At 41.3% G+C, this 24,838-nt stretch overlaps 1 protein-coding gene across 1 annotated transcript in view; it reads left to right on the forward strand.

Annotated features, from left to right (window-relative positions):
- Positions 1-24,838, forward strand: part of LOC140725316 (serine/threonine-protein kinase PAK 2-like) — a 90,986-nt gene that overhangs the window by 39,905 nt on the left and 26,243 nt on the right. Inside the window, exon 2 of the mRNA XM_073040631.1 lies at positions 23,467-23,675. Within this exon, the coding sequence (XP_072896732.1) occupies positions 23,486-23,675 (190 nt within the window). The 5' untranslated portion in view covers positions 23,467-23,485. The remainder of the gene's footprint in view (positions 1-23,466; positions 23,676-24,838) is intronic.

Below are 24,838 nucleotides of genomic sequence, written 5' to 3' on the forward strand. Positions count from 1 at the left end.
AGATGGGATGAGAGCTTTGAGTATGAGACACAGCAGGTTATAAATTTTAAAAATTGGATGCTTAGCAAAGAGTTAACTATATGCGTGTTTGTTCCATAGAACATGAGTCTGGGGAATCAGTAAGGGGAAATAGGGAAATGGTAGATGAATTAAACAGGCATCTTGCATTATTCTTCACTGTAATACATCCCAGTAATAGCAGTAAATCAGAAATCAAGAGGAACTCGGGATAATTGCGATCACCAGGGAGGTGTTACTGAGTAAATTGTTGGAACATCAGGCTGAAAAACTTCCCATATCCTGTTGAACTTCATAATACATTTGTATACTACTGCATTAGCCACTTCTTTTATGGTTTTACTGTGCTAAAGTTCCAAGATTCAGAGAATGCTTCAATAGTTTGTTAAAATAGGAGATATTACTCATTTAATCAAAAAGGGAAACAGAAAGCAGGGAGCTACAAGCTATTTGGCTTAACATCTGTCATAGAAAAATGTTAAAAGCAATGTTACAGCTGAGCACAAAAAATACTAAAGTAATCAAAAGAGTCAGTGTAGTTAGACCTTAAAATATAGGAGCAGAGTGAGGCCATTTGGCCCATTGAGTCTGCTTTGCCACTTCATCATGGCTGATTCATTTCCCTCTTTGCTCCAATCTTCTGCCTTCTCCCACATCCCTTCATGCCCTGACCTATCAACCTCTGCATTAAATATGTTCAATGACTTGGCCTCCAATGCCACATGTGCCAACAAATTCCACAGATTCACCACTTTCTGGCTAAAGAAATTCCTCCTCATCTTCGTTCTAACTGGATGTCCTATTCTGAGGCTGTGTCTTCTACTCTTAGACTCTCCCACTATCGGAAACATCCTCTCTACATCCTCTCTCTATCAAGGCCTTTCAGTGAAAGTTCTGTGAAAAGGAAGGCAATTGTGACTGATTTATCGAAGTACTTTTGAAGAAGGAATGCTTACTGTGGATAAAGGGAAACAAGCGGTTGTACATAATTTCCAAAAGCCACTTGAGAAGCGTACTGCATCAAAGGTTATTGCAGAACAATATAAAGAATACTAAGTAGCATATTGGTGTGGATTGAAGATTGGCTCTCTCTCATAAAACAGTAGCACAAGTGGATCATTTGGTTGGAGCAACCAATGAGTGGTCTGCCAAAGGGATCTATACTGAGGCCTCAACCTTTTATAGCTGGGATGAAAGATGGTTGCTAAGTTTGCTGATGATACATTGGCAGGTAGAGAAATAAGTTGTGAAGAGAATATGAGGAGTCAGTGGGCAAAGATCTGATAAGTGGTGTATAATGTGGGGAATGTAAACTTGTCTAATTTAGCAGGTAAAAAAGCATATTGTCTGAATAAGTGATTGCAGAAGGAGTTGGGTGTCTAATGATTTACTAGTGTGCAAGGTGCAGCAAGTAACTCGGAAAGTTAAGTGTTAAGCCGATAAAAATAAAGAACTTCAAGTTTGTTCTGCCACTTAGTAAGATCCAACTTTTCCTCTCCACTTTCTTTATACTGTACCCTTGTGGTTCCATTAATGATTAAAAATGTATGTTAGCTTTGAATGAATTCAAGAAATCAGCCTTCAAAGCTTTCCAGGACAAGGACTTGTAATACTCGGAAACTTTTTGAGAGAAGGAACTTCCTCATATCACACTAAACCTTTAGTTCAGAGACCAAACTTCTCTTCTGACTGTCCTGTGAGGGGAAATACCCTCCCAGCATTTACCCTACCAAACCACATTGATTCTGGTATGTTTCAATAAGATCATCTCCTTCCTCTGAACTCAAATAGAGTGAGTCCAACATTTTCAATCTTTGAGAGGCAATCCTGCACAGACATTGATTATTCTAACTGAACTGCTTCCAATGCTAAAGTTTCTTTCTTTTAAATGAAGAAGCCAAAACTGTACAGATATACTAAATTCTCAAACCTTTTACAGTTATTTAAGACTTCCATTTTATACTCCAACCTCACTCAAATAAAAACAAGCATTCTGTTAGCCTCCCTGATTATCTGCTGCAGTTATATACTAGCTATCTTTGGTTCATGTACATGGACTCCAGTATTTTTTGGGCCATAACTTTCTGCAGTCTTTGCTTATTTATATATGTTTTCTCATTCTTTCATCTGAAGTGAACCATTTCCCATTATCAACTTCTTGCTCACTTCACCTATCAGAATCTCTAAATTGCTTGCATCTTGCTCACTACCTGCTACCTTCCCAAGCCCCCTTTTGAAGTTTATCCCCTTCCTTTAAATAATTATATTGTAAGCTATAATCCAGTGACTGTAGTACCCTACTGTTTACAGTTGTCAACTCAAAAATTCGCATTTATCTGCTGCTGTTTGCTAGTTAGCCAGCCTGTGCAAACCAACCTTTTTTTTGGTGACACATTGTTAATGCTTTCTAAAAATCTGTACTTAGTAGATCTACTGGTTTCTCTCTGGCAGGCATTTCTTCAAAGAGTTTGTAATAAAATTGTCAGGTATCATTTTGCTGTCATGAAGCCATGGTAACTCTGATCAGATATGACTTTCCAAATGTTCTGTCTCAATCAATTGTAAGATTTTATTCAATAATGGATATTAGTCTCACTTTCATATAGTACTTTTTATTTTCCCTCTTGTGAATAAGGATCTTTTTCTTGGTCTTCAGTACCTCTCTAGAATTATTTGGAAGTTTGTAGAAATTGTATCTCTGTAACTTGGGTATTTAGTTATTGTGAAGGGTTTTGAATGCAAAAGGGGGGAGTTGTATGAGCATTGATGAGACCACTTCTGGTGGACTCTGTATAATTTGGACTCAATTTATTGTGTGCAGTTGAGAAAAAGCTCTCTGGACTAAAACCTAGCATTGGCAAGTTGGGTTATGAAGAAAGGATAGGCTAGGTCCATTTCTGCTGGAATTTCAAAGAGTGAAAGGCAGCTTGGTGGGAAGATATGAGGAGAATGCTTTCTCCTCATATTATTGAAATACATATGTTTCTTAAGTGTTTTATATGCATAGAAAGATAAAATATGTACTGTATACTAAGAAAAACGTTTGACTAACTGACGCTAAATAATACCGGATGTACCTGTTCCGACTTCAAATTTGACTTAAAGGTGGACTCAGGAATGGAACTCATTCATACCCCGGGGACTGCCTGTACTTTTAAGTCATTTCTAGATTACTTATAATACCCAATACAATGTAAAACGTGTTGGCACGTGGCCTAGTGGGCAAGGCATCAGACTAGTAACCTGAAGGTCACTGGTTCGAGCCTCAGTTGAGGCAGCGTGTTTGTGTCCTTGAGCAAGACACTTAACAACACATTGCTCTGTGACGTCACCGGTGCCTAGCTGCATGGGTCCTAGTGCCCTTCCCTTGGACAACATCGGTGGCACGGAGAGGGGAAGGCCTGCAGCTTGGGCAACTGCCGGTCTCCCATACAACCCTGCCCAGGCCTGCACTCTGGAAACTCCAGGCGCAGATCTATGGTCTCTCGAGACCGACAGATGCCACCACCACAATGTAAATGCTATGTAAATAGGTGTTATACTGTATTGTTTAGGGAATAATGACAAGAAAAAATAGTCTGTACATGCTCAAACAATGAGTGCTGGAGAGAGAACTTCCGGGTTTTCCCGATCCGCGATTGGTTGAATCCGCACATGCGGAATCCGCGGATAAGGAGGGCCAACTGTACTTCACAGGAACAGTCTCTTCTGTCCACCGACTGTGCCAACTGCAATACCAAGATAGATAGATAGATAGATACTTTATTCATCCCCATGGGGAAATTCAACTTTTTTCCAATGTCCCATACACTTGTTGTAGCAAAACTAATTACATACAATACTTAGTAAAAAAAAATATGATATGCATCTAAATCACTATCTCAAAAAGCATTAATAATAGCTTTTAAAAAGTTCTTAAGTCCTGGCGGTTGAATTGTAAAGCCTAATGGCATTGGGGAGTATTGACCTCTTCATCCTGTCTGAGGAGCATTGCATCGATAGTAACCTGTCGCTGAAACTGCTTCTCTGTCTCTGGATGGTGCTATGTAGAGGATGTTCAGAGTTTTCCATAATTGACCGTAGCCTACTCAGCGCCCTTCGCTCAGCTACCGTTGTTAAACTCTCCAGTACTTTGCCCACGACAGAGCCCGCCTTCCTTACCAGCTTATTAAGACGTGAGGCGTCCCTCTTCTTAATGCTTCCTCCCCAACACGCCACCACAAAGAAGAGGGCGCTCTCCACAACTGACCTATAGAACATCTTCAGCATCTCACTACAGACATTGAATGACGCCAACCTTCTAAGGAAGTACAGTCGACTCTGTGCCTTCCTGCACAAGGCATCTGTGTTGGCATTCCAGTCTAGCTTCTCGTCTAACTGTACTCCCAGATACTTGTAGGTCTTAACCTGCTCCACACATTCTCCATTAATGATCACTGGCTCCATATGAGGCCTAGATCTCCTAAAGTCCACCACCATCTCCTTGGTCTTGGTGATATTGAGACGCAGGTAGTTTGAGTTGCACCATATCACAAAGTCCTGTATCAGTTTCCTATACTCCTCCTCCTGTCCATTCCTGACACACCCCACTATGTAATTCAATCTGCCTGCTCATCATCTGTGTCTCACTATTCATTGCACGATCTGTTGGTGTGTCTGTCTAAATGCTTCTTAAACGTTGCTATTATATCTGCTTCTAGCACCTTTCCTAACATACCACATACCACTTTGTTTAAAAAGAACCTGGGTAAATGACTTAGATACTTCTACCAGGTTGCCTCTCAGTCTCTGACACTCTGTAGAAAACACTTTAGTTTGTCAACCTCATGGCTAATGTTCTCCAATCCAGGCAACATCCTAGTGATCCTCTTTTTGCATTGTCTCCAAAGCTTCCACATCCACCACCTAAGGCAGCAACCAGAGCTCTGAAAGTGGCCTAACCAAAGTTTTAGACAGTTACAATGTGACTTCCCAGTTTTTACACTCTACATCACAACCTACATGCTGTACACCTTCTTTACTACCCTCTCAATTTGGGTTGCCATTTTCAGAGGCATACTGATTTGTACCCCAAGATCCCTTGATACTAGCATTCATTGTTCTCCCAAAATGTACCATCTCATATGTGTTGTGATTAAATTCCATTTGCTTTTTCTCCACCCAAATTTCCAACTGAACTAAATCCTGCTGTTACCTTTGGTAAATCCTTCCTTAAAATATACACAATGCCACCATTTTTAAAATTGTCTGCAAACTTGCTAATCAGACCACCTACATTTTCATCAAAATAATTTTATTAAATGACAGAAGAGCCCAGTACAGATTCCTATGGAATACCACTGTCAAAGACCTTCAGTCAGAAAAATGGTCCTCTACCGTACTCTGTATTCTCTGACAAGGCCAATTTTGTATTCAACTTTTGAATTCACTGTGAATCTTTGTCAAATACTTTTCTAAAGTCTGTCGACTGCATCTCCTACACTATCCTCATCAATTATCTCTACTACCGCAACAAGTGTGCGAGACAGGACCTCCCCCACACAAGACCATGCTCAGTAATAAGCACGTACTTTTCCTTGTGTGTTTAGGAATCTTCTCTAATAATCTCCTTAACACTGATGTAAAGTTCACTGATCTATAAATTGCTTGATTATCTTTATTGCCCTTAAAAGAACAAAATCGGCTATTCTCTTGTCTCCTGAGACATCGTGCAAAGATACAGGTATTTCTTTCAAGCCCTCAGCAATGTCCTTCTCTTACTATCCTGGGATAGATTTCATCAAGCCTTTGGGGACTTGTATATCTTCATGTTTTACATGATACCCAACACCACCTCCTTAATACCATCAACAAATTTCAAAACATACAGTATGCAAGTAATAGTGATTCTGATTCTAACGCAGAATTTAAATATGACCCTCTTTGATCTCTATATTCTCCGTACCCTTCTGTTTGATGAATACCAATACTCATTTAGAGCTTCAGCCACTTCCTCTGGCTTCAAGCATAAATTCTCTCCTGAATTTTAAGTGAATCTACCCTTTCATTTGCCACCCTCTTGCTATGTATAAAGTTCCTTTGGATTCTTAATCCTACTTACTAAGCATATTTCATAGTCCCTTTCAGCCCCAATTCTGTAAGTTCTTGCCTGTTTTCTTTATATTCATCAGGCTTTGTCTTATTTCAGATTCCTAAACCTGCTTTCTTTTTCTCTGACAGAACTTACAATATCCCTTGAGATCCAAGGTTCCCCAGACCATGCATCCTCATAGGAACTGAACTCATAACCACTTGGCCTTTAAAAGATTCCCATGTGTTGGATGTTAATTTATCCTGGTGCTCCTGATCACCCCTCCCTAGTTCCTGCCTAATACTGTTAAAATTAGTCTTTCTCTTGAGAATAAAAGTTATCCTTATCTATAACTATCTTCAAACTGAGATGCAATTTTTTGTGAGTTATGAATCTTTTAACACTGCTTCAAAGATCGCTGGAAGCAGTCTTTGAATAATGTGATATCAGTGGAGATGCACTGATAAAGAAGGCAGTGAAAGATTACAGTGGGCAGAGTAATAATCTGTATTGCTGTATTGTTCAAAATACATTTATTATCTAAGTATGTATAAATTATACAACCTTAAGATTTGTCTGCTACAGGCAGCTGCAAAACTCGAAAGAAACCAGTTTAAAAAAAAGACCAATGTGCAGAGAGAGGAAACAAAATGCAAATCATGCAAACAATAAAAGCAAGCACCAGCATTCAGAACAAAAGTGGGCCCACAGCCTCAGCCTGTTGCACGGCGGGGTAAATTGTAACAAAGCTCACAGACACGAGCAGCCAAAGCAGGACACAGCATCAGCACCACGGAAAGTGGAGTAAATGTCGCAAAGCAGTGAGCAGAACCAGCCCGACCCTCGCCTGTAGTTCTGAGACTCTGCCTTTTCAGTCCATCTGGCCTGGTGTTTAAATTGTCCAAACGCCAGGTCACACCACACACTAGGACCCTCGCCTGTAGTTCTGAGACCCTGCCTTTTCAGTCCATCTGGCCTGGTGTTTAAATTGTCCAAACGCCAGGTCACACCACACACTAGAACCCTCGCCTGTAGTTCTGAGACCCTGCCTTTTCAGTCCATCTGGCCTGGTGTTTAAATTGTCCAAACGCCAGGTCACACCACACACTAGAACCCTCGCCTGTAGTTCTGAGACCCTGCCTTTTCAGTCCATCTGGCCTGGTGTTTAAATTGTCCAAACGCCAGGTCACACCACACACTAGGACCCTCGCCTGTAGTTCTGAGACCCTGCCTTTTCAGTCCATCTGGCCTGGTGTTTAAATTGTCCAAACGCCAGGTCACACCACACACTAGGACCCTCGCCTGTAGTTCTGAGACCCTGCCTTTTCAGTCCATCTGGCCTGGTGTTTAAATTGTCCAAACGCCAGGTCACGCCACACACTAGGACCCTCGCCTGTAGTTCTGAGACCCTGCCTTTTCAGTCCATCTGGCCTGGTGTTTAAATTGTCCAAACGCCAGGTCACACCACACACTAGGACCCTTGCCTGTAGTTCTGAGACCCTGCCTTTTCAGTCCATCTGGCCTGGTGTTTAAATTGTCCAAACGCCAGGTCACACCACACACTAGGACCCTCGCCTGTAGTTCTGAGACCCTGCCTTTTCAGTCCATCTGGCCTGGTGTTTAAATTGTCCAAACGCCAGGTCACACCACACACTAGGACCCTCGCCTGTAGTTCTGAGACCCTGCCTTTTCAGTCCATCTGGCCTGGTGTTTAAATTGTCCAAACGCCAGGTCACACCACACACTAGGACCCTCGCCTGTAGTTCTGAGACCCTGCCTTTTCAGTCCATCTGGCCTGGTGTTTAAATTGTCCAAACGCCAGGTCACACCACACACTAGGACCCTCGCCTGTAGTTCTGAGACCCTGCCTTTTCAGTCCATCTGGCCTGGTGTTTAAATTGTCCAAACACCAGGTCACACCACACACTAGGACCCTCGCCTGTAGTTCTGAGACCCTGCCTTTTCAGTCCATCTGGCCTGGTGTTTAAATTGTCCAAACGCCAGGTCACACCACACACTAGGACCCTCGCCTGTAGTTCTGAGACCCTGCCTTTTCAGTCCATCTGGCCTGGTGTTTAAATTGTCCAAACGCCAGGTCACACCACACACTAGGACCCTCGCCTGTAGTTCTGAGACCCTGCCTTTTCAGTCCATCTGGCCTGGTGTTTAAATTGTCCAAACGCCAGGTCACACCACACACTAGGACCCTCGCCTGTAGTTCTGAGACCCTGCCTTTTCAGTCCATCTGGCCTGGTGTTTAAATTGTCCAAACGCCAGGTCACACCACACACTAGGACCCGGGCCCCACTGCATCGATGTGCTCTCGGCATGGACCCCACTACCTCATTCCGGCCCGTACCCAACTTTTCCAAATCAGTACAGTACTTGGATGAATCAAACCTCGCTCTTAATTTTGGTGGCTGGGCTCCGAAACTCCTCTGCCCCGCTTGCTCTAACTTTGCCCCCTACTCTGATTCTGTCTCGAATATGCCTTGGCCTTGTTCCAACTTTGCATTGCACCGCACGCCTCAACCCTTAAGTCAGCCTTGCCTTCGCTTGCCTTTTCATTGTTTGTGGTGACCATTTACCACAATTTCCACAGAGAAAGTGTTGTTAAAAGTATTTAGTTGTATTTATTGCTTTATGAACTACTAGTAAGCTGTTGCCCATCTTCAGTGGTGCCATCTTAAATCAGAATGGTAAGGCAGTTGACACGGTTAGCTGGGCCACTCCAAATTCTTTTGTTTGTATACTATGTATGGTTTTGGTGGTGTTCAAACTATATTTATTATCAAATTACATATGTCACAATGTACTACCCTGAGATTCATTTTCTTGTTGGAAATCACCTTAAATTTCTTCCTCTGTCTGTATGTTCTCCCCTTGACCTTGTGAGTTTCCTCACACAGTCCAAAGACGTACTGGTGGTAAGTTCAAAGTAAAATTTATTTTCAGAGTACTTGCATGTTACCACATAAAACCCTGAGATTCTTTTTCCTGTGGGCATAGTTAGCAAATTATAGAACAGTAACTGTAAGCAGAATCAATGAATAACAAACTGTGCAAGTGTAATGGCAATAAACAACGAGAACATGAACTAGCAGAGAGTCCATCGGTTGTGGGAACAGTTCATTGTTGGGGTGAGTGAAGTTATCCCTCTGGTTCAAGAGCTGATGATTAAGAGGCAATAACCATTCCTGAACTTGGTAGTATGGGTCCTGAAGCTCTTGATGGCCGTAATGAGAAGAGAGTATGGTCTGGATGCTGGAGGACCTTGACGATGCTGCTTTCCTGTGACAGCACTCCATGTAGATGAGCTCAGTGGAGGCTTCTTTAGCAAGGATATTCTTGTCTGGGAAGTGTGGGCTGATCTATTAGGAAAATTTGACTAGAATCACTCTGTGATGGCTGAAGTTTGAGAGTTACAAGCTCATTTTAAAACACAATACTCTTGAGGACTTAGTAGAGACAATGCAAGTGTTCTAACCCTAGTTATAGAATTTACAACTGGCAAAGACACACACTCAATATTTCAGGAACAGCTTCTTAAAAGATTCAAAGTACATTTATCATCAAAGCAGATGTGCACTATACAACCCCGAGATTCACCTTCCACCGACAGCTACAAAGCAAAGAAAACCATTCAAAGAAAAACATCAAAAAGAAAACAAATTGCGCAAACGGCAATATAAAATACAAAATTGAAAGAGTTCAGGCGTATTTTTCCCCTTTGCCATCAGATTTCTGAATGGGCAATGAACCCATGAACACAAACAGTAATTTTTTCCTCTCTTTTCCCTGCTGTGATTTATAGTTTTTATTATTGTGTATTGCAATGTACTGCTACCACAAAACAACAGTTTCATGACATTTGCCAGTTATATTAAACCTGACTCTGATTTTAGGATAAAGAGTGAATGAAAAACTTTTCATGGCATTGTGAATTGTTTAACTTCTGTAGCTGCTGATGTCTATCAGTATTCAGTGTTTACTGTTTTCAATACTGAAAGCAATCAGACCTTTGAACTCAAAGGAAATTGAGGGTTATGGAGAAGTGAGGGTAGGATATTAGACATATTATTCAAGGTACTCTTTGAGCCACTACTACTCCCTGGTTTTACAGTCAACATGGAGTCTGTTTCAGATGATTATCTGACTGTAGCTTTATTTCCTTTAGTATCTCATTACCTTTCTGGTAAGGCACAGACTCCAACCTTTAGGGTTCCTTGACTGAAGGAAGTGGTACAGACTTTGAGTAAGCAATATGAAAAAGTAAAACTACCACTTGGTGATGCAGTAAGCATCAATGTATAACTATTGAGGGACGGGTGTGAGCAGACTTAATTGTCCAGGTTACATTTCAATTTCTGGTCCAGTGGGTTTTTACATAAAACAAGATTTATTGTCATATTTGCCTTGCCCCAGGACTTCTACACTGTTAAATATCAGCCATTTCTTGTTGGGTAGATGGAAGGAAAAACCTTGTGGCATTATTTCAAAAGAAGAGTGCATTTAGCTAGATATTCCCCAGTTAATTTTTATACCTCAGTCAATGCCCCTAAAAGTGCATTAACTGTTGCTGGTCTTGCTGTGCACAAGTTGGCTGCCATGTTTCCTTTGCTATAGCAAGGCTACAATTTCAAAGTACTTTTTGTCTGCAAAGTACTGCAGAGTGTCCCAGTATTATATAAAGTTCTAAATAAATGCAAGCCTTTTAATTTACTCATACATTCGTGCTTATTAATGATAGTTGTCTTCAATAGAAATATAAACAAACTATCTAATTTGTTGACAAAACTATATGCAATTGACCACAATGTTTCTAGATCAATTTTCATATTTCGAATCAGAAATGAGTTCAACGTCACTGGCATACGTATTGACATTTGTTGTTTTGCGGCAGCAGGACATTAGCCCTTCAGAGCTGCACACAGTCACCACTTAATGGTGCCAACTTATATTATAGAAGCCTTTCTTGCAGATAGATTGGACCTATTTTGTATGAGTAAGTGATGGATTCTTTCCAAGCTGCTGTATAATGCACCAGCAATCTTCCAGTGACAGTTGTACTACCATTGTTTCATTGTACTGGCTTGAAATGAGTAGCGAATAATGTAATGATCTTGGTGCAACTGATGATATCAGTGGACGTGTAAAGTCTTGCATAGGGAATGCCGCAGGGCAAAGTGATGTTTTTTCAATATATTTATTCTTGGGATCTGAGTGTGGACGAAGCCAGCAATAGTTGTCCTTGAGAAAGTGGTAGTGAATCTCCCCAGACCTATTCTCTGTTAACAATAGTCCTACAATGCTGATGGGTAGGGAGTTCTGGAGTTTAGAACCAACAAAGAAGCGGAAGTATTTCCAGACCGGCAATGCATACAACTTAAGTGGGTTCCCATACAGTTGGTTCAATCGTCCTTTCAGATGGTGGAGTCATGAGTTGGGAGGTACAGTTCAAGAGCTTTGACTTTTCCTTTGCAGCATGCAGGCCCAGTGTTTAATGCCTTTTGCAATTACCAGTCTATTAGAACATTCAAGTTCCAAGTAACCTTAATACTACGATTGACTAGTTGCAAACTGTACTTGGTAAAGCTGAAGCCTTCAAACCTCATCCTCTCACTGATTAGATTCATGACTGGATGTGATAGGGCAGCAGAATTTGGATCAGAGGTTGGAGGTGGGTCGTTGTCTGTAGCATGCTCATTGCACTGTTTGCCTTGTCTGGTATATCATTTCTTTTAATACGCCTGGGTCTGTTTAAGATTTTGCCGGTTACAAGCTGCCTTGTATTGTCACTGGTTGAAAAGCACCCTGTGCTCATTTCAAACTGTGTGTGTGGCTTTTGATTCATTTGGCAGTGTGAAATAAATGATCACAGCAGTCAATCTAACAATGGTTCAAAATACTCAACCAATGGGGCAGAGACTGGCCTAAATTCACTGCATGTGCCAATGGCAAAAGGTTCACACTTTTGTGATATTTGCTGTTCTCCTGTTGAAACCCAATCTTACCACTTCAGTGACTGGATGGAAATAGAACATGTTATGTCCTTGTATTATTAGTTTTGTTGTCATCATAGGCTTGTCTGTGTATGAGTTGTAATGTGATGTGACTGTTGCATTTGTGCTACCAATAGTGTAGAGGCACAGACAGACTGTGGTTGGAGACCATGGTGCACTGTGCAGACTTAGAATATACTCCGAAACAGACCACATGCTGTCCATGTAAGTACATATCCATGCCCATGTAATTGATTTGTGTATATGTGTTTCATACACAGTACACCCACTACATGTTGACAGAAGCATGTGCTTTCACACACAACCTTTCAGTTCCATCTTCAGCTGCTTACATAACTCTTCCATGACTTGACTTCTTTCCTCTTCAGACCCATCCCAGTCCCAATCTTGAGCCTTCTGTCCCCCCCTCCCCTTTCTGTTATTTATATCTCAGAAGTCTGAATGCATCTTTGATACCCTGGTAACTGGGACCTGGTCCCCATCCTGACTGCCCAGAGTTAGTGCAGCCTGAAAATTATTGATTGTGCAGAGCCTATAAAATCACCTATCTTTCTCCTTTTTACAAAACCTCTTTTATATAGCTCCAGTTCAGCTGTTTGAATGTCTCCCCTAATGTGCTTTGGGGGAGTATATGTACTATCTTAATGTAAATATGTTGCATTTTAGCCTCTTGCAGTTGTCTTTCAGTAACCCAACAAAGAACATAGTTGAGTCCTCCCAGTATATTTGTCTGTTTTTCGGCACAGCAAGTTACATTGGAGTTGATAGTTCAGAGAGGTTTTGGTGTGATTTTTGACCTTCCTTGTAAAGATATGAACAGGTCTATTTGGCTGATGTTGCAGGATATCTTTTTTTTAAATTGATAGCTGAGGCAGATGCCATTGTATTTGATGGACTGATGCACTGTGATGTGCTAATGCATTGGGTGTGATTATAGCATAGCCATTGCAAACTGAGATCCACAGATCAATCCTGGTCCTCCAAGAGCTGTTGTCTGTCTGTTAAGGCAATTGCTTTGCCACTGTATGAAATTTGTTCTTTGTGTGGGACTTATCAATGTTTTGATCATATTTTGTTTTTCTATTTGTGCGATAACATCTGATATTCTGCGGAGTGTGTTGTCTGACCTCTTGCATCTACTCTGCCATTTCGTAAGGCCTTAGCTTTTTAAAGTTCAGCATCACTTTCGTAGAGTCATAGAGGGACCGCATGAGAACAGATCCTCTGGCCTACTGGCAGCACTGACCATCAGCCACCCATTTACATTGATTCTGCATGTATTTCCACCCCCCCCCCCCCCATTCTTACTAACTCACCTCAAACTCTATCACTCACCTACATTTGGGGCAATTTGCAGTAACTTTGATTTTCCTAACGGAAAAATTTGTCAATCTCCTTTGGTTAAGTATTCTAAATTCTCAGTATTTCTCAACCCTGAATGAAGAAATTTCTTTTAGCTTTAGCCACCTTGCTGACAATCAACACAGACAGGCACACCACGGGCATGTGCGCTCGGCCCACTGCTTCACTCTGTCTACAACCATGAGTGTATGGCTAGGCGTAGTACAAATGTTGTCTGTAAATTTGCTGATGATACAACCATTGTTGGCAGAATCTCAGATGGTGACGAAAGGGTGTTCAGGAGTGAGATGTACCAGTTAGTGGAGTGGTGTTGCAGCAGCAACCTTGCACTCAATGTCAGCAAGACCAAAGAGCTGATTGTGGCCTTCAGGAAGGGTAAGATGACAGAACACAAGCCTATCCTGATAGAGCGATCAGAAGTGGAGAGAGTGAGTAATTTCAAATTTCTGGGTGTCAATATCTGTGAGGACCTAACCTGGACCCAGCTTATTGATGCAGCTATAAAGAAGGCAAGACGGTGGCTATATTTCATTAGGTGTTTGAGGAGATTTTGTTTGTCAATGAAAACACTCAAACTTCTACAAATGTATCGTGGAGAGCATTCTGACTGGCTACTTCACTGTCTGGTGGTGGGGGGGGGGGCTACTGCACAAGATCGAAGTAAGTTGCAGAAACTTGTAAAATTAGTTAGTTCCAACAAGGGTACCAGCTTCTATAGTATCCAAGACATCTTCAAGGAGCAGTGCCTTAGGAAGGTGACAGCCATCATTAAGAATCCCCACCACCCAGGACATGCCCTCTTCACACTGTTACCATCGGGAAGAAAGTACAGAAGCCTGAAGGCACACCCTTGGTGATTCGGGAACAGCTTCTTCCCCTCTGCCATTTGATTTCTAAATGGACATTGATCTAATGAACACTACCTCACTACTTTCTTTGTTTCTGTTTTTTTTGCACTATTTAACATAACTATTTCATAAACACAGATATACTTAATGTAATTCAGTTTTATCTCTAAATTTATTTATCATTGTACTGCTGCCGTGAAGGTAACACATTTCACAACATATACTGGTGATATTAAACCTGATTCTGAATGTGCAGTCCCTTGTTTTGAGGTGCTTTGCCTTGGTTCTGTAAACCTCAGCCAAGGGAAATATTAACACCGTGTCTATCTTATCAAATACTTTCAAAACGCTATACATTTTGATGAATTTACCTGTTGCTCTTCTGAACTGGAGCATCGATCAGAGTTACAGGGAAGCAGACATCCCTAAATTGCAGCCTTTCAGCTGGGTGACTGTCAGGAGAAATGGAACTGTGAATAGGCAGTTAGCGCAGGGCACCCCGTGCCCATTCCTCTCGATAATTACTATACCACTTTGGATACTGTTGTGGGGGGTGACCTTCCAGAGGAATGCCACAGAGACTGGGTTACTGTCAATGAGTATAAGTCCGTGGTGAAGAAGGGAAAGAGGGAGAAGGGGGAGCAGTAGTGATAGGGGAACAGACAGATTCTGTGGACATGAATGGATCACCCGAATGGAATGTTACCTCCCTGGTGCCAGGGTCAGTGATGTCTCAGATTGTGTCCACAGCATTTTGGAGAGGGAGGGAGAGCAACCAGATGTCTTGGTACATATTGGTAACAATGACATGGGAAAGAAAAGCAAAGAGGTTCTGAAAAAAGAATTGAGAGAGCTAGGTAGAAAGTTGAGAAGCAGGACCTCACGGGTAGTAACTTCTGGATTGCTGGCTATGCCACTTACAAGTGAAGGTAGAAACAGGTTGATTTGGCAGATTAATGCATGGCTGACAAGTTGGTGCAGGGGGCAGAGTTTCAGGTTATTGGATCATTGGGATCTCTTCTGGGTGAGGTATAACCGATTCAAAAGTGGTGAGTTGCATCTGAAAACAAGGAGGACCAATATTCTCGTGGGAAGATTTGTTAGAGCTGTTGGGAGGGGTTAAACTAATTTGGCGGGAGGGTGGGAACTGGAGTGAAGGGACTCAGGATAGGATGGATGGTTAAAAAGCAAAGATGGTGTGCAGTCAGACTGTCAGGAAGGTCAGGCAGATGATAGGACAAAATTGCAGGCAGCAGGGTGAGTATCAGTGCATTAGGGATGCAGATCAAAAAGGGTAGTGAATACAGTCTCAATGCACGCAATTTAAGAAATAAAGTGGATGAGCTTGTTGCACTAGTACAGATTGTCAAGCATGTTGTGGCGATCACTGAATCGTGGTTGAAGGATGGCTGTAGTTGGGAGGTGAATACCCAAGGTAATATGTTGTATTGGAGGGATATGAAGGTAGGCAGAGGAGGAGGTGTGACTCTGCTGGTAAAGAATAGCATCAAATCATTAGAAAGATGTGATGTACGATCGGAAGATGTTGAATCCTTGTGGGTTGAGTTAAGAAACTGCAAGGGTAAAAGGACCCTAATGGCAGTTATATACAGGCCTCCCAACAGTAGCTGGGATGTGGACCACAGATTATAACAGGAAATAGAAAAGGCGTATCAAAAGGGCAATGTTATGATAGTCGTGGGAGGTTGGGAAAATCAGGTTGGTAATAGATCCCAAGAGTGAGTTTGTTGAATGCCTACGAGATGGCTTTTTAAGAGTAGTTTGTTGATTAACTAGGGGATTATTAACTTTACTGGATTGGGTGTTATGTAATGAACAGGAGGTGATTAGGGAGCTTAAGGTAAAAGATCCCTTAGGAGGCAATGATCACAATATGATTGAGTTCAACTTGAAATTTGATAAGAAGAAAGTAAAGTCTGACTTAGCAGTATTTTAGGAGTAAGGGAAATGACAGTGGTATGAGAGAGGAGTTGGCCAAAGTAAATTGGAAGCAGATGCTGGCAGGGATGACAGCAGAGCAGCAATGGCGTGAGTTTCTGTAACAAAAATGAGGAAGTTGCAAGATAGATGTATTCCAAAAACAAAGAAATACTCAAATGACAAAATATTACAACAGTGGCTGATTAGGGAAGTAAAAGCTAATGTAAAAGCAAGAGAGAGGGCATACAACAAAGCAAAAATTAGTGAAGACTGAATTGGGAAGTTTTTAAAAATCAATAGCAACTAAAAGAATCATTAGGCAGGAAATGATGAAATATGAAAGCAAACTAGCAAATAATATGAAAGTGGATAGTAAAAGCTTTTTCAAGTACAGGTCTCTCCCGCTATTCGAAGGTAGAGCGTTCCTATGAAATGATTCGTAAGCTGGAATGTCATAAAGTGAAGAAGCAATTACCATTTATTAATTGGGGAAAACTTGTGAGCGTTCCCAGACCCAAAAAATAACCTACAAAATCATGCCAAATAGCACACAAAGCCTAAAATAATAGTAACATATAGTAAAAGCAGGAATGATATGATAAATACACAGCCTATATAAAGTAGAAATACTTCTCTGCAATCATTGCAGCACTGTCTAGCGTAGCGTATAATCTCACTACGTAGTGGAAGCACTCTCTCCAGTAACCTTTAAGCTATGAAGCTGCCAAATCATACCAAATAACACATAAAAATACACAGTCTATATAAAGTAGAAATAATGTGTGTACAGTGTAGTTTCATTTACTGGAATCGGGAAGACAGCGAGCACACTGATGATGGTGTGTTAGGCTGACTTGTCAGAGATTGGGGTGCTCGGCAATTTTTTCCAATAAATTGCAGTTTCGTCACAGTTAAACACTTGCTTATACGAATAACCACCTTTTGTAATTATTTTCTTCGGTCTGCTGGGAACTTTTAGGTAGCTTCAGTATCAGCGGAAGCACTCTCTCCAGTAAACTTTAAGCTATGAAGCTGCCCTCGCCTCAGAAACTGATCAAACCACCCATGACTACCTTTAAATTCCACTTTCACAACACTTCCATCACCATCATCCAGTGCTTTCTGTCTCAGCTTGTTAAAAAGACTGACTGATTTCTCCTTAAGATAACTTAATGGAACACCGTGCTTTGTACACCCATCAGTCCACTCAAGCAATAGACTTTCCATTTTATTCATTATTGGATGCCGACTAAGAGAGACCACTTTGCTACGAACAGAACCAACAGTGACATAGGCAGTTTTCCAGATTCTTTCTCTCTGCGTATAAATAGTGCAAATAGTTCAACACGTGGACAATGTTCACTACGATCGAAATGCTTAATTATGTCTAGTTTTATGCTAAGTGTAACACCCTTACATGCCCTTTTAGGCTGTTCCAATACCTTAGAACTTAACGGATGCACAAAATAAATCGACACGTGTTTCGGCAACGGCGGCTAGAATGCAGTTCCAGGGGAGGAGCTTGGGGTGCGCGCTGCCTTTTTTCATAACAGTCAAAACACCTACTGTTAGCGAAAACAGGTAACTAATGTAGGTCTTTCATAACAGCGAAGTGTCGTAAAGCGAACGTTCGAAAAATGGGGGCCACCTGTATGTAAAAAAAAACGAGAGTGAGAGATGAGAGTGGATATAGGACCGCTAGGAAACGAGGTCAGAGAAATAATAACAGGGGACAAGGAGATGGCAGATGAACCAAATGAGAATTTTGCATCAGTCCTCACTGTGGAAGACACTAGCAGTGTGCCAGATGTTGAAGGATGTGAGGAAAGAGAGTGCAGTTACTATTACAAGGGAGAAGTTGCTTAAAAAGCTAAAAGGCCTATGGGTTCATAAGTCATCTGGAACAGATGAGCTGCACCCTTGGGTTCTGAGAGGTAGTAGTTCAGATTGTGGAGGAGTAATGATCTTCCAAAAATCATTGGACTCTGGCATGGTGCCAGGGGATTGTAAAAATTGCTATTGTCACTCCACGCTTTAAGAAAGGAGGAAAGCAGCATAAAGGAGATTATCGGCCAGCCAGCCTGACTTCAGAGGTTAGGAAGATGTTGGAGTCAGTTGTTAAAGAGGAGGTGATGGATTACTTGGTGACACAGGACAAAGTCTGTGTGGTTTCCTTAAGGACAAATTTTACCTGATAACCGGTTGGAATTGTTTGAGGAGAAAATCCACAAGTTAGGGATGCAAAGGGTCTTGGGAGTCTTTGTGCATAACTTGCAGGTTGAGTCACTGGTGAGGAAGGCAAATGCAATGTTGGCATTCATTTCAAGAGGTCTAGAATACAAGAGCAGAGCTTTGTCGCTGCGGCTTTATAAGGTACTGGTGGAGCCTTACCTTGAGTATTATGAACAACTTTGGGCTCCTCATCTAAGAAAAGATATGCTAGCAATGGAGAGGGCTCAGAGGAGGTTCACAAGGATGATTCTGGGAATAAAAGGGTTATATGAGGAACATTTGATGGCTCTGGATCTGTACTCGCTACAATTTAGAAGGATGAGGGTGGTTCTCATTGAAACCTTTGGAATGTTGAATAGCCTAGACACGGTAGATGTGGAAAGGATGATTCCCATGATGGAGGTGTCTAAGACAAGAGGGCACAGCCTCAGGATAGAGGGGCACCCATTTAAAACAGAGATGTGGAGCAATTTCTTTTGCCAGGTAGTGGTGACCTTGTAGAATTTATTATCACAGGCAACTGGTGGCCAAGTCATTGGGTGTATTTAAGGCAGAGCTTGATAGCTTCTTGATGGACAGAGCTGAGGAGGGGAAAAGGGATCAACCACAATTCAATGGTGGAGCAGTCTCAATGGGCCAAATAGCTTAATTCTGCTCTTATGTCTTATGGTCTTGTAAAGGTCCTGTCCACTATTTTCTGTTAACCTCTAAACAGTAGAAATCAATCTAGTGAATCTTTGCTGCAACTATTGTATATCGTCCTTTGGATTTGGTGATCCAATATGCAATTGGAGTAATGCACATCATTGAGTTTTTCCATATTCTGCCCACACTGCCAGGTATTTTTATGTCACCTACAAATTTGGATTTGGTGCACTTTATCTTCACAGACAGAGATTGATTTAAAGTACATTTATTATCAAAGTGTGTATGCAGTATACAGCCCTGAGATTTGTCTTTCAACGGTCAGCCACAAAACAAAGAAACACCATGGAACCCCTCCATTCAAAGAAAACATCAAACACCCACTGTGCAAAAAAAAAGAACAAACCACACAAACAGCAAAAAAAGTAAAAAAAAACACTATATAAAACATCAAACCACAGTCTTTGAAACAGTCCAGAAAGATCCGGTTTTAGTTCAGTTCCAGTTAGTGCTGTGTAGTTCGTTGACTGCAGGTCGCAGAACCGGATCAGAATCACACAAGATAGCAATTTATTAAAAAAAAGTAACCAGAAAACAGAAACAGATATAATGTGAACTGCAGAGTCCACCCACAAGCCATGTTGATTAAACCTTGCCCAAGACTCCGGCAGCATTGAGTGGGATTGGAGAGAGAGGGATGAATCAAAAGTGGGGACCTTCCTCCGGCAGCATTGAGTGGGAGTGGAGAGAGAGGGATGAATCAAAAGTGGGGACCTTCCTCTGGCAGCATTGAGTGGGATTGGAGAGAGAGGGATGAATCAAAAGTGGGGACCTTCCTCCGGCAGCATTGAGCAAGAGGGGGGGAAGAGAGAGAGAGAGAGAGAGAGACAAGTGAAACACAAGCACCTTCCTCCGGCAGCATTGAGTGGGATTGGAGAGAGAGGGATGAATCAAAAGTGGGGACCTTCCTCCGGCAGCATTGAGTGGGAGTGGAGAGAGAGGGATGAATCAAAAGTGGGGACCTTCCTCTGGCAGCATTGAGTGGGAGTGGAGAGAGAGGGATGAATCAAAAGTGGGGACCTTCCTCTGGCAGCATTGAGCAAGAGGGGGGGGGAGAGAGAGAGAGAGACAAGTGAAACACAAGCACCTTCCTCCGGCAGCATTGAGGGAGGGACAGAGAGAGAGAAGTCAAACACAGGCATATGATGCTGAACACCTTGTTTCCTCCATCATCCTCGTTGACTTTAATCTTGCTTGATGCTTTAATTAGGAGATCAGCAAGAAATGGAGAGGATTGTGGGCTAGTGCCCCATCTCCAGCCTTCTTGGCTTCCAGGCTGCACACTCCGCTTGAAACTTCACTGAGCTGTCTCAGAGACAACAAAGATTGCTATTGATGATAGAAAAACTGAAGTACGAGGACCATCTCTACAAGATCCAGTAGTCACAGCTACTCAATCCAAAAATTACCTGCTTGTTTCTAATATTTCTTAAGCTGCATGTTGATTACCTTGATATTGAAGTATGTAATGTTAAGATCAGTGAATTTTGGATAGACAGAATTCTGAGAAGAAATGGCTTTCCTCCAAGACCAGTTTCATATCTATCCTAGATTTTGGTCACATTATCTTGGGTGCTATGTGTTGAGCCAGTGATGCCCAGAGTTCAGCATATCTTTACACCTCCTTCATTTGTTAAGACACTTGCTACCACCTTCTTCTGACCATTTTTCTTCATCTGTCTTAACTGACATTGCCAAATTTTATTAGAAAGGCCTTTGAACTCCTTATATTAAAGCTGCTGTATAAATACAGCTGGCTCTTTCCCTTAGTCTAATCCTACAGTCTGAACCTTGTAAGTTCCTCCAGCAATTTGTTTCTTGCTTCACATTCCAGCACCTGCAGTTAAATTTCTTGCTGAATATCAGAGAAACACTTTATGAATATAGTCTTAACTTTTTCCAAGTAATTATTTTGCGACTAAACCCTACCTATCCATCCCACTCAGCTGATTCACTGCCCCCAAGATTGCCCCATCTCACAGCCACCGCTACAACCAACATCCCCAATCAAACTATTGTCAAATGTTCCTACACAAGCTGAGCCACTGCTGGGTCAGCAGTTCTATTACCTCCATTTGTTAGTGAATTATGGGCATATTGCTCATTCTTAATCTTTAGGTTTAAGTAATTGTCATAGGTTTTACAAAGCACATCTTCAACTTAGACCTTGCTGGTAATGTAATTCCACAAATACTATTCATTTGTAGCTCTGTGAGAGAATTAAGGGGATCTAGATCATAACACATATTGCATATTTTGTGTCAATCACCTAATGTATAGAATGTTCTGTTCCTGGTAGAACTGAGCAAAATTAACCTAGTTAGGACGTTTTAACTGAAGATTTTGGGATGACTGCAAAAGAGATATTCTCCATATGTGAACTATTTATTTTGACTCTTGGGCAAAGATGCCTTTTAATTTTAATTAATCAATGAATCTAGCAGAATGACAGGAATTATCTTCTCTTAGCTGACAAACAAATCATAGAATATGTTTTAGTAGTTATCATTCAGTCTGACAGAACCAGAATCCACAGTCATGGTTTAAACTATAGCCCAGTATGGGGATATGACTTGGACAGGTGTTTTCAAAGTCTCTTGGGTTGAAGTTGGTGCTTTCTGTGCTGGGTAGCAAATGTCAGGGAGATACTCCTACAAAAAGATTGACTTCAAAAGTGCAACCAACTGCTCTGAGCCTGAGTATTTTAAATCGGTGTCACTGTGACTGTAGGAGCAAGCTGATGTAGTTTCCAGGAAGCTGCTATTTAAAGAACTGTCTCAAACAGGAACCCAAGACCATGTATAATTTTGGAATTCACCTTAGTTAATGGGGACAAAACAATGCAAGATGGTGAGGGTGTCAGGGATTAGGTTTAATTGAAAATTTCAAAAAGTTGACAGATTTCAAATTGTGTGCAATAGAATTAAAATTCCAATCACTTGGGATCTATTTGGATTGTGACCCTTTTTTATTTTAAATATTAATATTTAGAGTGCAAACAAAACTAGCATCTTTGTTATTTTAGGTGTACAAGGAAACAATATGATGCCCCGACTTGTACAAGTTTAACTGAAAGATGGTGTATGCGTTAAGAAAGATGTCAATTAACCACTGCCAGAGAATGAGAGCTTCTGCAACACCTGAAATTCTCTTTTCTAACTCTGGAAACAATTAACATTTAACATAGTGTTTTTATCAGTGTCAGACCAATTTGCTGGTGATGCTGAATTTTGAAAAAAAAAATCATTTGACAATCAAAAAAATAATGGGAGACAAAATAAATGTTATCAGTGTCAAGAGAATAGGGTATTAAGCTCCTCATTGGCAGAGGTTCACAGAAAATTTACAGCCAGCTTTTTCAGTTCAGCAAAGTTACTTTGTGCAGCTGAAATAAACATTTGTATGCACAGTAAAACTACCATAAATGTTAAAGATGACTGTGTACAAAAAGCTTAATGTTTGAGATCTATTAGACAGGCAACTAAAATATAAAGTCCAACTCTGTGTGTACGTGGTCAGAACCATTTGTCAATTTGAAGGACCTTCGTCAGCCGGGTATGAAGGGTGAGGGCAGACAGTTATCAGAAAAAGATGTATTAATAAATATGGGTGATTACTCCACTTTAATGGGAAAATATCAGTGCAAATGGATTCATCAGGGTTCCTGCTTTTGGTAAAACAATTGAGAACTGCCAAGAATTGGGAGCTACATATTTTCACATTTAATACTGATTTTAAAAAATTGGTTGCAATTACCAATCTAAATTTCAGATTTATCCTTTAGTGTTGTAAGATGAAAGTCAAATGGTAGAGATCCTTTTTACTTTTGGCTCCCATTGAATTCTGATTAAGGATCTGTTTGAGGTCCCAGTCAAGAAGTAAAGCAACTATGTAAAGAGATTCCAAACAGAGGGCTTTATGGGTTTTTGAAAGAGGATTTATCTTTGACAGTTTGGTTCTCTATGCTCCCTAGTCTTAACGTGATGCAGAGTGCAGGGCTAAGGAATTTACACTGTGGCTTATTTTGTAGTGTATTTTGGTGAATTCTACAGGCATCCTGACGTATGTGTGTTAGTGGACCTGTGCTGCTGAACTGAAAAGAAATATGGACCGTGTGATCTCTATAATCAATTGGTGCTTTATTAAAAGTTCTGTGAGAGAAACAGTTGGACCTTTGTTGTTGAGCCAGCAGGACTTCTTTTAAAAAAAGTCCTTTGACCTGTGATAGTATGTTTCAGTGGTAAACATTTTTGTCTCCTTTTTCTAGGGTTTCATAATCTGACGTTATGTCAAACAACGGGGAGTTGGAAGACAAACCACCTGCACCCCCAGTACGTGTGAGCAGCACCAGTTTCTGTATGACCAGTAAGGACACTCTGTTGACCAACCATAATGCAAAGCCACTCCCATCTGTGCCTGAAGAGAAACAGAAGCGGACAAAGCTGAAGTCCATCTTCTCAAATGCTGGAGAGAAAGGTAGAGTTTGGTGACAAAGCATGAGTGTGGAGTATGGTAAGGGTGGGGTGACCATTGATTGGAAGGAGCAGCTACAGTGCCTATAAAAGGTATTCACCCCCTCCCCCCTTGGAAGTTTCATGTTTTATTGTTTTACAGTATCGAATCACAGTGGATTTAACTTGGCTTTTGTTGACACTGATCAACAGAAAAAGACTTTCATGTCAAAGTGAAAACGGATCTCTACAAAGTGATCTAAATATAAAACACAAAATAATTGATTGCATCAGTATTCACTCCCTTTAATATGATGCACTAAATCATCACTAGTGCAGCCAATTGGTTTTAGAAGTCACATAATTAGTTAAATTGAAATTGCTGTGTGCAGCCAGGGTGTTCCAATTGATTGTAGTAAAGATACACCTGTATCTGGAAGGTCCAACTGCTGGTGAGTCAGTATCCTGGCAAAAACAGCACCACGAAGACAAAATAACACTCCAAGCAACTCCACAAAAAGGGTTATTAAACAACACAAGTCGGGAGATGGATCCAAGAACATTTCCAAGTTACTGAATATTCCTTGCAATGCAGTTAAGTCAATCATCAAGAAATGTAAATCTGCCTAGAACAGGCCGTCCTGAAAAACTGAGTGACCATGCAAGAAGGGGACTAGTGAGGGAGGCCAGCAAGAGACGTATGACAACTTCGGAGGAATTACAAGCTTCAGTTGGTAAGATGGGAGAGACTGCGCATACGATAACTGTTACCCAGGTGCTTCACCAGTGACAGCTTTATGGGAGAGTGGCAAGGAGAAACTACTGTTGGGAAAAAAACTCTCATAAAATCTAGGCTAGAGTTTGCCAGAAGGCATGTGGGAGTCTGAAGGCAGCTGGAAGAAGGTTCTATCATCTGATGAAAACAAAATTGAGCCCTTTGGCTATCACCTAAATGCTATGTTTGATGCAAGCATAAAGCCAAAGCTACACAGGAATGGCTTAAAAACAAAAAAGTTAATGTCCTGGAGTGACTAAGTCAGAGTCCAGACCTCAATCCAATTGAGAATTTGTGGCTGGACTTGAAAAGGGTTGTTTACTCACAATTCCGTTGCAATCTGACAGAACTTCAGCAGTTTTGCAAATAAGAATGAGGAAAACTTGCAGTATCCAGATGTGCAAAGCTGATAG

This window comes from Hemitrygon akajei, chromosome 3, assembly GCF_048418815.1.
Source record: "Hemitrygon akajei chromosome 3, sHemAka1.3, whole genome shotgun sequence".
NCBI classification, from domain to species: domain Eukaryota; kingdom Metazoa; phylum Chordata; class Chondrichthyes; order Myliobatiformes; family Dasyatidae; genus Hemitrygon; species Hemitrygon akajei.